Source organism: Cyanistes caeruleus, chromosome 16, assembly GCF_971803275.1.
Source record: "Cyanistes caeruleus chromosome 16, bCyaCae1.hap1.1, whole genome shotgun sequence".
Taxonomy (NCBI): domain Eukaryota; kingdom Metazoa; phylum Chordata; class Aves; order Passeriformes; family Paridae; genus Cyanistes; species Cyanistes caeruleus.
Genome location: NC_141716.1, coordinates 1,042,216 through 1,057,221, shown reverse-complemented (window position 1 = coordinate 1,057,221; position 15,006 = coordinate 1,042,216). Strand labels below are relative to the sequence as shown.

Below are 15,006 nucleotides of genomic sequence, written 5' to 3'. Positions count from 1 at the left end.
CTAAGTCCACTCGGTGCTGGAGTGACTTGGAGTTTTAGTACAGAACATATTTTACGTGCCTGTTTCTTTATAGCTATAGAAAATAACTCTTTATTCTGCTAACCATCTGGCTGCCATTGCATCAAGCTGATAATTCTAACATACTTAAAGCTAAAAGCGATGAAGCTTTTGTAAAAGGTGTGTGAGTGCTTTTCTGCCTCCAGCCTTGGCTGCTTCTGCTCTGAGCTGTTCCTGGGCAGGTGTTAAGAGCAGCTGAGTGCTGGAGACGTGGCATGTCTTGGGGGACCTGGCTTTGGAACAGTGAGAAAATGAAATGCATCAAAGCAAATGTGAGGAAGTGTAGCTGTCTAAAATGAAGTTATTTTGACTGCTCGGAGACTGTGTCTAAGGATGTAGTGTTTACCAGGTGATTCTGGCTCCCTTTAAACATCAGAGGAAAAAGTTACCTAAGTCTGCTGTGTATTAAAAGCAAAGCTGGAAGAGTCTCAGCTGAAAAGGTCTCAGGGGCTGTGGAAAGTGCTAAGGCAGAACCCATGCATGCAAGCAGCTCTAGAGCAGCCAGCTGGCACCGAGTGCTTCACACCTTGCAAAACAGTTCTCCTGGAAAAAGGAACAGTTGCATTAAGAAATTGCCTTAACACGATCTTCAGCTCTGTTTGTTAAAACCCTGGGCAGCATCTGCCCCACCTCACCTGTGCAGGTGTTTCATGTGGCAAGGCTCTGGCTCTCTGAGGTGGAGCTGGCTGCTGAGCTCTTCCTCCTCAGTCACTGGAAGCGCAGAATTCCCCTGGATGAACCATCCTGCTGCCTTCCAGGAAAGGGTCAGCTAGGAGCAGCTAGGGAATCCGAGAGGGAGCTCTGTGATTGATGTGTGTTAGAACTTGCCATTCTGCTGGAAGCCCTTCCCAAGGGATCTCTAGGGAATCTCAGGAGGCTCTAACGTGGGTTTGCTTTCTCTCCAGTGAATACCTGGAAGCACATCAGGCTGAGCTGGATTATCTCTCTGGTCGGCACAAAGACACAAAAAGGAACTCCAGATTGGTAAGGTGCTTTCAATGTTAAATATTTGAAAAAGAATCACAAAAGTAGCTTTGTGATTTCTCCCCCCTGGGACTCCCAGTCCAGTTAAAGCATTGAGGTGGGATCCAGCAAAGCAGCACAATCAGGCATTTCCCAAGCAAGGTAGCCCATAATGGAGAATTTAACTTGAAATTTCTCATTTTCAATAGCCAGCAGTGCTCTTCAGCTCATGTTTCATTACTGGGCTGAATCTCCCTGTGTCAGTGATCAGTGTTTGCAGTAGGAATTTAGTGTAAATTAGGAATTAGTGTAAATTAGGAGTCTTGCAGTGCATACAAAAGTATTATTAATGCCACAGATCCAGGTGCTCCCCTCCTCAGCCTGTGCCATTTCTCTTTCAGGCTTTCTACTATGACCTGGATAAGGTAAGGCTCTTGGGGATGGCATGGAATATTGCAGGTAGAGGAAAATAGGTGATTTTCTGTCTGCTGTGTTACCTAATGACACATTTAGGAAATGATTTTTAAATCCCTTTCTCTCTCTCTGCCCTCTTCAAAAGCAAATCCGCTCTGTGGAGAGATACATCAGGAAATTGGAGTTTCACATTAGCAAGGTAAGGGCTTTATACCTTGTACCTGTCAGGCTCACACTGCTTTGCAAATGATCTACCCACAAGGAAATACATGGATTATAATTCATCTGAAGGGGAGAGTGCTGGGGACTTGCTGAGAGCCGTAGCCACCCTTCTTACAGGAGGAAGGGATTTTTATTTATTTCTTTTCCTGAATGGTTCTATTCAGGCTGAATGTTGGGCACGACCCAACCTGAGTTTTCCTGTGGAAGCAGTTTGCATTTTGTGCCAGTTGATTCAGAAAATGCTGCTCTGGGAAGCCTGATGTGTTCTCCCCACGAGGGGCCACAGGGGCAGTTCTGTGTCTGCTGCCTCTCCTCTGGCACAGCTCACACTGCAGGGGCTTCACTCTGTGCTCAGGGAATTGCTTTCCTGCTCTGCAATTCCTGTCAGCAAAGCCTTGCTCTACTTCTTGTCTTCTGTTCTGGTGACAGCAGAGCTGCTTGTGTTCCTGGGAGAAGCGTGGGACACTGAGGAGCAAATGTTGCACTCTGTAAAATGCAGGAGCTGCAGCGTTCTGCACTGCCCTGACACAGGCATTTGGGTTGGTTGGTGGCTGTTTTGCCAGGAAACACTGCTGATGTTCCTTTCCAAAACTCCTGAACTATGCCAGGGTAATTCCAGTTCCTTCTTTCCCACCTTCCAAAGGTAGAAGAGCTCTATGAAGCTTACTGCATCCAGTGCAGGCTGAGGGATGGGGCCACCAACATGAAACATGCCTTCTCCCTGTCCCCTTCCACCAAAGCCTCCAGGGAGAGCCTGGTGGAGCTCTACAAGAACGTCCAGGAGTGCACAGAGGTAGGAAATCCTTCCCACTCATAACCAGGACCTGCCTGTTCCCTCACAAAAATGTGCTGGGAGGTGCTGCTGGCTTTTTTTTTTAAAGGTGTGGGTTAAAAACTTCATGTGTGTGAATAAAATACAGGTACACTGTATTAAATTCCTTAGTGCTGGGGTCTCTTACAACTTCCCCTGGAAGTGTGGGATGAGAATTGAAGGGATAAGCTCTGCTATTTTTACAAAACCAGTAATGGAAAGCAACTGACAGTGATGAGCTCAAGGAGTTCCACTCTTCTGTGAAAGATTTTCTGTTTTACAGAATCCATTCATATTACTTTTATCTGCCTTTACTGGTGAAAATGTTTGTGTGTCCTTTAAAAAAAAAAAAAAAAACTAGCATGTGTGGGGAAGCAGCTCCTCTGCAGTGCTGGTGACTGCAGTGTTTCTTTTAGGACATGTGCTTTATAGAGGGGGCTCTGGAGGTGCACTTGGGAGAGTTCCATGTGAAGATGAAAGGTAGGTTCCTCTCTCCTTTCCTTCATGGATTCGTTGATTTGGGGTTTTATGGATTCGTTGATTTGGGGTTTTATGGATTCGTTGATTTGGGGTTTTATGGATTCGTTGATTTGGGGTTTCATGGATTGATTGATTTGGGGTTTCATGGATTGATTGATTTGGGGTTTCATGGATTGATTGATTTGGGGTTTCATGGATTGATTGATTTGGGGTTTCATGGATTGATTGATTTGGGGTTTCATGGATTGATTGATTTGGGGTTTCATGGATTGATTGATTTGGGGTTTCATGGATTGATTGATTTGGGGTTTCATGGATTGATTGATTTGGGGTTTCATGGATTGATTGATTTGGGGTTTCTGGGTCACAATCAGATCCACTGAGAGTCCAGTTATTCAGAGAGACTTGGAATAAAATGCTGTTTTTTGCTCCAGTGCTATAAAACAGACCTGCCATGGTATTTTATACTTGAATACAAAGCTGACAAGCTTTCTTTTTTCAGCTCAATTAAATGTTGTCCTTTTAAGAGTGTGCAGGGCTGGTGGTGCAGCTTCTGCACAGAGCTGAGGACAAGAGGGGTGTTCCTCAGAGTCCCTTGATTTATTGCAGGCTGAGGTGTTGGGGGACTTTGTAAAACTCTACAAACAATTTTAGGAGTTTTCCTTCTCTTTTCAGGGCTGGTGGGCTTTGCTCGTCTCTGCCCAGGAGACCAGTACGAGGTGCAGTTCTCAGCTCGTTGTGCATTTTGCCCTTCCCTGTCCTGGAGTGGGAGTGCAGTGGCAGCGGGAGGGGAGGCTGGGGGTGGAAAGGAGAGCAGGAGGCAGGGTGTGTGATGAAGGCACGATGTGCTGTGGGCAGAGCAGAGCAGTGGTGCCCTGGCTGTGCCCTGGGAGGCTGGGCAGGGACAGGGATGTGATTTGGGTGCTGTGGGAGGCTTTCAGTGATTGCCTGTCAAACCCAGCTGCCAGGGCTTTGCCTGCAGAGCTGCCCTGGAGCCAGAGGCTGCCTGCTCACTGGAAGCTTGCCCTTGGCACGGGGTGAATGCACTCTGTGTCCTCCTGGGTGCTCTCCTGTTCTCACCTTTCCCAGGGAATTCCAGTGCCTGGTACCTCACTGCAGTGGCCTGGGCTCTTCTCCAGTGGTTGGGACATGGCTTTGGCTGTTGACTGCAAGGGTTAAACCTGCACCCCCAATTCCTGCCTCCACTTTTCTGCTGCATCCATCCCAGTGTCCCAGGGAAGGGAATGGCTTTGCTTCTGTGGAGCTGGGCCAGTGTGGGACCTGTGGGCTGAAGGGAATAGTCCTGGACATGCTGACCCACATCCTCTTTTCTCTCTGGTGTCCAGGTGTTCGTGAGACTGGGGCGCCAAAAATGGAGGCTGAAAGGCAAAATTGAGACTGATGACAGCCAAACATGGGATGAGGAAGAAAAGGTTTTTATACCCAATCTGCACGAGAAGTTTGAAATCAAGGTGTGGTGTATAATGGTTGGATTGGAAGCTGGGGGTTAGCAGTTTTCCTGCTATTCCACTCTCAGGCTACCAAGGGTTTCTCAAAATTCTTAAATAGTTTTCTTTTTCTAGCTATGTAAAAAATGACAGTTAATCCACATTGTGCCTAGTGAAGGGACATTACTTCTGATTTTCCTTTGCCACTGGCACTAGTAACCATATCAGTCCACCTGCTTTTCCATGTCCTGGGATACGTGGTTGTGTTCAGAGTTGTTTGTTTGTTTTTTTAAAGAAGTCCTAGATCAATATCTGTGAATTTCTAGGACACAGCCTGGAGGTGGAGACACAGATATGCCTGTAGATATTATTCTTATCTGCCATGTGGATGCTGAGCACCTGCAGTCCTGCTCTCTGCTGGAGGACAGAATTCCCCCTGTGGGAAGCGCAGCCTTGGCTGTGCCCTGCCCTGGCAGGGGTCAGTCCTTGGGCAGCCTGGCACCACTCACAGCTGGGCTCTGCAGGGAGCTGAGGCTGTGCTGGATGCTGTCCTAGTGGGGAACTGTGCCAGTGCAGCCTCTGGGCTCTGGCAGCCGGTTAAAGCAGCTCCTGCAGAGCTCCCTGCCCTGCCAGCAGGAGCTGCCTCAGCCTGGGCATCCTCTCTGGCACCTTGCCTTTGGAAATGGCTTTATGAGGTGGCTCTTTACTTTCACTGCACAATGAGGATCAGTGAGAAGCTAATTCAGATCCTGTTTTACCACAGTTGTTGTAAAACCCCATGTCACTGTGTGACAATGACAGTTTTACTCTTTGTGTCAGCTGATGACAGATGTCCTCCACACCTCCTGCTCTTTCTGCTTGGTGCTCACTAATCCATACAAACAAGGGGCAGGTTTAAACCCAGCAGCTGCTGTCCAGCTGTGTGTCCCCACTCCTGGGACCCCTCCCCTCCGTGGCAGCCTCCTGTGAGCTGTTCCCTGTGGGGATGGAGGCTCACAGGTTTGGGAGCACAGAGCTGTGTGCTGGGGCTTGGTTCCCAGAGCAGATCTGTCCTGGGCTCTTCTCCCTTCCCTGCAGGAAGTTTAGGATTGCCTGCTGAGGTGGAATTGGGTGTGTTTGTGTCTCTGCAGGTGACAGAGCTGCGAGGCCTGGCCACCATCCTGGTGGGGGTGGTGACATGTGACAGCATCAACTTCTTCAGCACCAAGCCCCAGGCCATTGTCGTGGATATAACCGAGCTGGGCACCATCAAGCTGCGGCTGGAGGTGCTCTGGAAGTAAGTACAGCCTCAAACAGCAACAGAAAACACAGCAAATGATTCGAGGTGTGTCCCTGGGCTGCATTCAACACCATGGTCCTCTTTCTCCCTGAGAGCAGGGCAGAGAGCAGCCCCGTGCTCCCTCCCCGGGCAGCAGCTGATGGCAGCAGGCAGGGCAGGGGACAGAAGCTGTTCCTGTGACCTTTCAGCTCTTCTTTGGTGTCACCACAGCCATGGCACCTCACCAGTGCCCTGACTCTGCTCCTCACAAGGGGTGTTCAGTCTAACTCCAGGCAATGCGTGTGTCTGCAAAACACAGAATGTCTCCAAGGTGATGGAACTAAACTGGAAGTGGCAGTTTCTGGACACAATGAAAAAAATACATAGCTGAAGTCTTAGGACAGTCATTGTTACCAAGACATGATCTGTTAAAAAGCAGCTTTCCCAAAGACTTGGCACCTTGCATATGTGAGTAGTTATGGATAGAAGGCTGTCTGTGCACCCCAGGGAAGCTGCTTACAGATGTACTTTTAAATAGCTGAGCATTGTCATGGTGCCTGTGATTAAGTTGTTTCACATTTTAAATCTGTAATTTGATTTTTGTAGTGGACTACTGCTGTTATTAAAAGTAAATTCTCACTGTTGTGAGTGCACTGGCACTTACTCCTCCCTCCAGACTCACAGCACAGGGTTTTGAGGTAGTTCTGTCATTTCTGCTTTATGGTGCTGCTGTCCTGTACAGAGAGATCCATCTGCAACAAATCAAGACTTTTAAACCTGTTTTCATTTGCCACTGTCCAGGATTACAGCAGCACCTTGGGGAGGTGCCAGGGAAGCAGGGGACCCTCTCCACAGGTCCCTCTGTGCTGGCTTTCTGCAGCCTGGGCTCTTCCCAACCCTGCATGGCCGGAGCCCTCCGAGCACCCTTCCGTGTCAGGAGCTCCCTGAAAGGCCCTGTGACCTGTGCAGGCTCTCACCAGGAAAATCAGAAACAGCTCTTGTTCCCTTGCTGGGGCTGGGGAAGGAGAAGCTTTATTGGTCCAGCACCATTTTCTGAGCATCCCCTGTGTGTGCTGTGGTTCTTGACACTTGTACCTGCAGCTGGGCTGAGAAATGTGTCCCAGCCACAGCAGCTGAAAGTTATTTTCAAACACAGATTGCTCAAAGTCAATAAGAAATAAACTCACCTTGGCACACTTTTGCCTGCCCCTGTTTATGATGCTTTTTCCTCCTGAGATCTGACAGTGGCCACAGCATATGGAGTTTATAGGGCCTGGAAGAAATCCCCTCTGCTCTGTCCTGTGCACCCCCAGCAGTGGCACTGACAGACAGAGCCCCTCATTCACTGCTGGATCTGCTCTCTTCCTGTCCCCACTGCCAGGAGCTCCAGGATCAATCATGCATAGAAACTGTTCTTACAAAAGACTGGATGAGGAAATCCCCCTCCTACTCGGGGCTATTGCACAGCTCCTCACAACCTGAATCTCCACAGAAAACTGTATTTGGGGAAAAACCTTCTAGAAAACTCCATCCTGGTGCTGCTGACCCTCTCTGGCTGTGGTCCCCAGTGAGGCTTTGGGCTGGGGGAGCACGTCCATGGGATTTGGGACAGCATCACACAGCTCTTGGAGCTGGCAGCAGCTGAGCTGGGAGCAGGGCTGGTGTGACTCATTTTCTTTGGGAGTTAATCCCCCTTTGGAATTCCTCAGCACATGAGAGCTCCAGCTCTGTGTCTCTGCTGTGTTTAAATTTTGTGAGATGCGTTGGGGTCTCACCAAGTGGATTCTCCAGAGCTCTTCTGTGCAGAGCTGGCCTTTCCTCTCTGACAGTGTTTGCTGAGGCTGTTTACAGAAAAGAGAAGCTGTGGTGATAACTCAGGGTGTTTCTGTTTCCAGAGATAGAGCACTCATAATAACAGCTGCTTTTTCCTCTGATTTAAGAATAACTAAACAAATCCATCTGATTTACCCAAGTTCCCTGAGAGGCAAGCTTTCAGTCTAGACCTGCTTTGTGAGAAATCCAAATGTAGATCTCTCTTCTGCTTCTAAATGTATATTTTCTTTAAATAGGCCTCTGGTCTTCTGGGCTCAAACAAAAGTGCCTTCAGCTCCTTTATAGGTTGTGCCATGAGGAGTGTGAATGAGCTTGGGGCCGTTGCAGAACAGCTTTGTTGGCCAGTTTGGCAAAAGGCTTTGAGTTTTTTGCCAACCTAAACAGCAGTCTGAATTCTGTGTCTCACATGCAGGATAAAGAGAGAGCTGTATTCTCTTTCCAGAGCTCCAGGAATGCCCTGCATTGGGATCCAGGGGCACCATCCAGTCAAAGCACCCTGGTGACTGAGCAGTGCTGGCCTGGCTCTCAGGGCCTCCTGCAGCAGCAGGACAAAGCCCTAAGGGAGTGTAAAAAAGGCTTTTATTTTGGGATGCATACCTGCTGCCAGTCTTGCTCTTCCAGATGCAGAGCAGGGTGGAGAGGCAGGTCCTGCTGCAGGACCTTCAGGCAGTGATGCATTGGTGCATGTCTGTGCTCTCTCAGCTGGATACCCTGGACACTGGTTAGGCTGGAAGGGGTGGCTGAGACCCAACAAGCACCTCTCTGCTAAATCCCATGGCATTTCCCACTGGGCTTAATGGGGGAAAGAAAAATCTCATTATTAGCAGCGAGTCCAGTCCATTTGACTAGAATTGGCTTTTTTGGGGGTATCAATGAAAGGCTGGATTCACAGGCTGAGCAGTGGGATTCAGGCAGGGAATTCCATCCACACTTCTGCTCTGGGGGTATTGGCTCCATGGAGTGGCTGGACAGGAGGGGAGTGATTGGGGCACAGAATGGGGAGAGCAAAGATGATCAGACTTGTGGGTCATTTTAGATTTTTTTTTTTAATAGAGTTTTTTAGTCCTGAAAAGCTGTTGCTGAATAATCCTGTGCAGGTATGATGTGGATGTTGGCTGGGAAATGTGAACAGGAAATGTGGAGCCACTCTTTCTCTCAGCTCAGCCACAGGCACCCCCACACCCCATCAAAGTACTTGCTCCACAGTTTAAGGTTAAACAACGACATTCCTGCATAGTTTTTACCTAGCAGAGGTTTTATGTCAATGATTTCAGGAAGTGACTAAACAAACTGAGGAAAAACCAGTGACAATTCAAGACAATAGTCTGCTTGCAAAGTGTGCTGCATGACAGAGCTCAGCTATGGATTGCCTCAAACTCCATCTGACTGGCTTCCTCTGGCTTTCCCTGGAACATCCCCTGCTGGCTCAGTCTGTGTCAGCATGCTGGGAGAGATGGACTCGTGGAGCTGTCCCAGCACAAGGCTTTGTTGCTGGAGAAATGTGGTGGGAGATGATGGATTGTGCCCAAGGAGCTCAGAGCCAAGAGATAATAGAAGCTCCAGAGCAGACTCCATTCTTGCTGTCCCCCTCTGCTCTGCCCTCTGTCATTCCTTCAGGACCAGGAGCTAGTGCATGTCTGCAGCCAGCTGAAGTATTTAGGCTTTTAGGAATTGTCAGAGAGGCAAAGCAGATTTTGTTTGTTCTTGTTCCTCCCCTAAAAGTGTCACTTTCCATTACTGCATCACAGTATTAAAAGCTAGAAATGAAAAATCTGAGGAATGGGTCCCTGTAACTTTTGTTAAGAATGCCATGGGTAGGAGTAATTTGCTTTCATCAGTAAACACAGCAGGCTTTTGCTGAAAGGCTCTTGCTGTCAGAACCCCGATTTATTTCTGCCCAGAGTCAGTGCAGATGGTTGTTCCCGTGGTGCTGGGGCTGTGATGGAGCCCAGCTGGGCTCTTTCAGGCAATTAACCTGGGCTAGGGGAGCTCCCAGAGCATCCTCTGTGCTCAGGAAGAGCAGAGTGCTGCACTGCAGGACGCTCTGCACAACTGTCCCTGGGCAACCTGAGAAGCCACAGAGGGCTGGGACTCTGCTTTTCAACTTTTGCTAGAGAGCAGAAGTTCATTTTGCTGCAATTGATTAGTCCTCATTATCACTTGGATCTCTGCAATGTACAGCTGAATTCAGCTGATTCTATCCTGCTCTTTGGTTGTTATACTCAATCACTGAGGCTGCAGATTTGTTGCGAACAATTCACTTTTTTCAAAATGCCAGTACTCAAATGGAAAAACAAACTTTCTTTTGGTGCCACAAGGCACCTCAATAGGCAACAAAGAGTAACACATACAGAAACAACTTGCTTTTCTTAACTTGAAATGTGTTTTCCATCTCCTGGTTAGCTGAGTTCCATCCCAGGGGATCATTCATGCGAGTTTCCTTAGACTGCTTTGCAAAGAAGTTTAGAAACTAATGGCTCAGATGAAGTAGGTAATTAGGAAGTCTTTGGAGCAGCACTTGACAAACCCTTGCAGACCACAGCCAACACGCTCTGGGGCTGTAACTGGCTCATCCCTGCCTGTATGAATCCCAGAACCTGCCAAGTAGCTCTGCACTGGCCTCCTCTGCCAGCCAGAGGAATTATTTATTAATAGGTGAAGGATAATGAGGGCTTTTATTGGTTTTTCCAGGTGGTGTGTGCTCTGCAGGAGGGAAATTGGCAGTTTCTCCTTTATTACATGTGTTGTATTTCCTTTCTCTATGGCTTTGTGCCTGTGTCACTGCCTGGTGCCTGGGCCAGCGCTGCTGTCAGGACAGAGCCCTTCAGCCTTTGGGACCACTGGGCTCCTCTTCCAAAGACTGCCACGGGTTTCTGTCAAAGGGTCTTGAGAATTCTGTGCAAAACCCACAACCTGTGGGTTTCTCCCCCAAGCCTGTGTCTTTCTCTGCTGTAGCAATCAAGGATGGTGGCTAGGGAGGCAGTTTCTGTTTCTGTTTCATTCTGTGTGCTGCTGACTAAAGATTCAAATCCTACCAGCAGCCAAACACCTCTGCTCTCACTGACACTTGGGCCTTTGCTTTCTGCTGCAGCCCCTTTGACACAGAGAACCTGTTTCTGTCACCTGGAAGCACTGCCAAGTTTTCTGTGGGTAGCAGGAAGAGCTCACTGTACAACTGGACGCCCCCAAACACCCCCAGCTTCAGAGAGAGATATTACCTGGTGAGTGCCTGGAGAGCAAAGGGGAAAGCACAGACCTGGGGCTTGGGTTTTGGGTTGGGTCAGGCTCACTGAGCACACTCAGAAATGTGAAAACAGCACTCTGCTGCCTTTGCAGTTTGTTTTGGGGCTTTGTTAAATTTTTCTTTTAACCCCTATTATTTTGAGCTCTCTTTTAGATTTTGTAAAACATTTTAAAAAACCCTCAACGAAACTCTGCTCAGCAGCTGGGCTGGATGGGGTGTGGGTGTCTGCTGCAGTAATGTGTGCTGGCAATCAAACTGGGAGCCAGGGAAGCAGAGTCCCCTCTCCCAGGTGGGGCTTTCCAGCTGTTTCCAGGCTCACCTGGGCATCTCTTTGCAGTCTGTTTTGCAGCAGAGGCAGAGCCCAGGGGATGGAGGGGAGGAATCGCAGCCTCCCAGCATCCTGAGCTACTTGGCTGCCTGTGATTTCCATGTCCCGGGGAGGAACAAGCCCCACAACCCTGCGGAGACGAGCGAGGGGGACTCGCTCAGCTCTGAGGACCAGAAAGGGGCAGAATCCAGAAGTACAACCCCAGCCCTGGACCACAGGATGTTGCCGCTGGTGATTATTCGGGAGAATGGAGGGGAAGAGCTGCAGCATCCTCTGGCAGACCACAGCACCCTGGACATCCTGAAGAAGACGCCGTGTGCGGGTGGCTTCCCCAGCCCCTCCACCTTTCCCACCTGCCACAAAGGCAGGACAGACTCTTTCGGCCAGGCCCGGAATCGCCGCCTGGCAGAGCAGGAAAACATCAGCCAGAAAAGCTGGAATACTGCAAATGACCTCAAAGCAGATGGGCGAGCAAAGTCGATGGACAGGACTCTGCAGGAAGTGTTAAATTTGTTGAAATCGTGTGATGAGGGGCAAGCCCAGCTGGAGAAATTGGAATGCCAGGTTTCGTCCCTGAGGGATAAACTGAAGGTAGGGCTGAGTTTCACCCTCGGGAGGAGCTGTGGCTCTCTGTGAGTCGTGGACAAGCTCGGTGGCTGGCTGGAGGCCCAGCCGGGCTGTGGCCAGCAGAGGTCGGGCAGGGCTCGGGGAGCAGCCGGGCCGTGTGGGGAGGGAGCTCCAGGCTGAGCAGAACCTGGGCTCTGTCACCCCAGAACCTGAGTGTCAGCTCAGCCTTTGGGCTGGCTAAGAGTCCTGGGGTGTTTTTCAGTCCTGGGGAAGGGGTGGCTGCAGCTGGGCTGTGAGGCCTGGCGCTGGGTACAGCACCCTGCAGCCTCCTCCCCTCACGGAGCGTCCTGGGAACAGCAGGCCTTGGGGCAGGAACACGAGGGCTGGAGTAAAAACTGCTAACACAGCTGTCCTCCCCCTCAGTGAAACCCCTGGAAAAACAGGGTTTGAAACCCAAACCAGGTACCCTCAGAGCAGCCTTTCCGAGGGGCACACAGGTGGTGGCTCCATGGAATTCACTGCTGGTACAAAGCTCTTGGCTGCTGTGCTGGAATGCAGCAGCCACCCAAGGTTGCTGTTCAGAAACAGGGAATGAGTGAAAACTCTGGCAGTGACAGGGTGCAGAGAATATCAGCTCTCAGCAGCCTTAGCAGGCATGAAGATAAAGGGGACTCCACAGAGATTAAAATATTGAAACATGTTGAATTTAACTAGCAACATCATTTTGGGGTCAGAGTGCTGAACCGAGAGCAGACTTCCCTGATGTGTTAAGAATGAAATCAGAAAAGCAAAGTGATTTATTATTAGGAATGTTATCAAAACCAGCAAAGAACTGCAAAATGGTTACAAATAACAGTGTTTTCTGCTTCCATTTCATCAACAGCTCAAGACACTTCACAAACACTCGTCTATGGAGAGTTTAATGGTGGAGACAGTGCTGGAGAGTTTTGATTTCCTGAACGCTGACTGCAGTGCTGATGAGCTGTCCCTGTTTGGGAGTGTAAGGACAGGCAGTGTCAGGTATGTGCTGCAGCACCTGCTGGGGACAGGCAAAGGGGTCCTCAAGAGCCATGCTGGGCTGGGAAACAGCTGTGGTGCCAAATCCAGCACAGAAATGTCTCCCCGTGTTTTTAGAGGGTTATAAATGCAATTAAAGAAAAGGTGGGTTTCTGTTCAATGCCACCTGGTTTCTTTTGCAGCTCCCTGTTGAGACTGTACTTCTTCAATTTTATTTAGTGATGAGGCTTCTAACTCTCTTTTCCCCTCATCTCACCAGCACATACAATGGCAATGTGCTCCAGTCCCTGAGCTGTGACACAAGACCAGAAGCACGAGATGTAACTACTGGGGATGACAACCTAGACACGCTGTTGATAACACACCTGAGGCTGTGCAAAGGTCTCCTGCAGGTACAGAGCAGCCTGGGGGTTTCCAGGGCACTGCCTGTCATTGTTGATTCTGATTACAGGAGAATTTGATATGTTTTGTTTGTTTTATAACAGGAGAGAGATTCAGAATGGAAATTGGGTGTATTAATGCAGTGTACACGTGTGTCCACACAAAACATGTCATGCAAAACTCTGCTGCCTCTTTTCAGCCTCTGGGTTTTGCTGAAGCTCTAAGCAAATGCACAGGCTTGCCTTGGCTTGGGTAGTGTTTAATGAATGAAAAACTGCTATAACAGAGGGCAGGTGTCTGATGGGCAAGGGGCCTTCTGAGAGCAGCCAGGGTTTTCTCACTTGTCTTAAAAGTTGGATTCTAAGAAGCAAACCCTCATTTATCTGGAGCTTGATCCTGCTCTTGTTTCAGCCCCTGAGTTATGTCTGTTGCATTTCAGAAACTGAGGACACCAAACGTAGCCCAGGTGGTCCAGGACAGCATTTTGGAAGAAGTGTCAGAGCAGACACGAGTCCTGGGGGATGTCCTGGATCTGTCTGTTGAGAAAAGTGAGTACCTGCCTTGCTCCAAGGCATGCAGAGATGGGAGAGGTGCACTCCTGATGTGTCTGCTCCAGCCTCCCCAAACCCAGGGGCTTCACTCTAAATTCCTTGCAAACATTGACATCATTAAACCAGCTCTTTTATCTGGATTCTTAGGAAAAACAGGGCTCATTCTTTGGTTCATTTTTAGTTCTACACAGAAGGAAAAAATTTGGTGAAGTTGGTCTCAGAGAAAGAGTAGCTGAACTGGTATGTCTTAAACAGCGATGCTGTAGATGGTGGAGTTTGCAAAGAGCAGCAGAGCGGCCTTAATAAAATCCTCTTTTCTATCTGTGCTTTTCCTTGGTAATCAAACAGCCCAAATTCTGTGCTCACTTGCCAGAACAGTTTGGTGGGCACAGAATTCTATCTCAAGTCTTCCCACTACTGAATCCTTCTGTTGGCTGTCGGACATGACAAAATGATAAAGCACAATGAGAGGCTTGGAAGGCTTTTGTTCTCATTTTGGTAAATACAGCAGCAAGGATGCAAATTTATTTGGAAGCGTTTGCTGGCAGATTTTTCCCTGGAGGATGTGAGAATAAACTGTTCCCTGGAGCAGAGCTGCTCAGGGCTGGTTGAGTGTGACAGGGGAAGTGTGGGAGAGGCAGGAGCTCAGTGTCTGCAGGTACAATGAGGGATGAAGGGTCCGGATGAGGAACCACAGGGATTGCTGTATGTGCTCTTGGCAAGGGTTTGAGGGTGCCCGAGGTCAGAGCTCTGCCCTGGGCCAGGAACACAAGGCAGGATCCCTAGAAAGGGTTTTAGGCAGTGGCACTTCCTTGGCTGACAGAAGGGCGACCACCTAAACTCCCAAACATTCTTCTGGAACTGACTCAGGTGCTGGGATGAAGGGAACAAGAAGAGCTGCTGATGGCAGTTCAGGAGCTCAGCCCAAAAAGGGGAGATCAGTGCTTGCAGCTGTGAACATTCGGGCAGCAAATGCCTCATTTTTAACAAAACCATCTCTAATGCAAATACAATTTAATGCTGCCCCAAGTTCAGGCAGGCCACCTGCTGCCTAATTTCTTATGTAAAATCCCAAATCTGCTAGAGCTCGCTGACTTTTTAAAATGTTGTGTTTCAGTTATTCAGAAGACTAAAAAGAAGAAGCAGTATCTGAAAATCTGGAGTGATCTTGCAGAGCCTGGCAGCAGCATCTTGGTGACCTCAGCAGAAAGGTTCCGTCATGCCCTGAAATACACAATGATGCTCAAAGTGAAGGAGAAGTACCCCAGCCACCTGGAGACAGGTGAGCACCTGGCCACGCTGTCTTCATTTCAGTGCCGTGCTCAAAACTGTCCTTGTGCATTTAAAAAACCCCAGACCCAAACCTCTTGCTCGTTTTCAGCAGCTTCCATGTAACTGAGCTGCTGTTTCTCTGTGTCCCTCCCCTGTTCCC

General features: G+C 49.1%; 1 protein-coding gene across 17 annotated transcripts in view; it reads left to right on the top strand.

The window, feature by feature from the left end:
• The window catches only part of RIPOR3 (RIPOR family member 3), a 41,549-nt gene that overhangs the window by 23,297 nt on the left and 3,246 nt on the right, over positions 1–15,006 (top strand). For 12 of the 17 annotated variants that reach the window (XR_015277101.1, XM_086853290.1, XM_086853300.1 and 9 more), the window contains 14 exons: positions 963–1,041; positions 1,422–1,445; positions 1,580–1,633; positions 2,300–2,449; positions 2,884–2,947; positions 3,623–3,666; positions 4,294–4,419; positions 5,526–5,671; positions 10,578–10,707; positions 11,068–11,649; positions 12,509–12,645; positions 12,902–13,034; positions 13,463–13,571; positions 14,692–14,856. Coding sequence is in view for 16 of the 17 variants with exons in the window: in XM_086853290.1 (XP_086709416.1) it covers positions 963–1,041; positions 1,422–1,445; positions 1,580–1,633; positions 2,300–2,449; positions 2,884–2,947; positions 3,623–3,666; positions 4,294–4,419; positions 5,526–5,671; positions 10,578–10,707; positions 11,068–11,649; positions 12,509–12,645; positions 12,902–13,034; positions 13,463–13,571; positions 14,692–14,856 (1,943 nt within the window). In the remaining variant the exon portion in view is untranslated. The remainder of the gene's footprint in view (positions 1–962; positions 1,042–1,421; positions 1,446–1,579; positions 1,634–2,299; positions 2,450–2,883; positions 2,948–3,622; positions 3,667–4,293; positions 4,420–5,525; positions 5,672–10,577; positions 10,708–11,067; positions 11,650–12,508; positions 12,646–12,901; positions 13,035–13,462; positions 13,572–14,691; positions 14,857–15,006) is intronic. The other 5 variants (XM_086853297.1, XM_086853303.1, XM_086853301.1 and 2 more) reach the window with 1 other exon arrangement.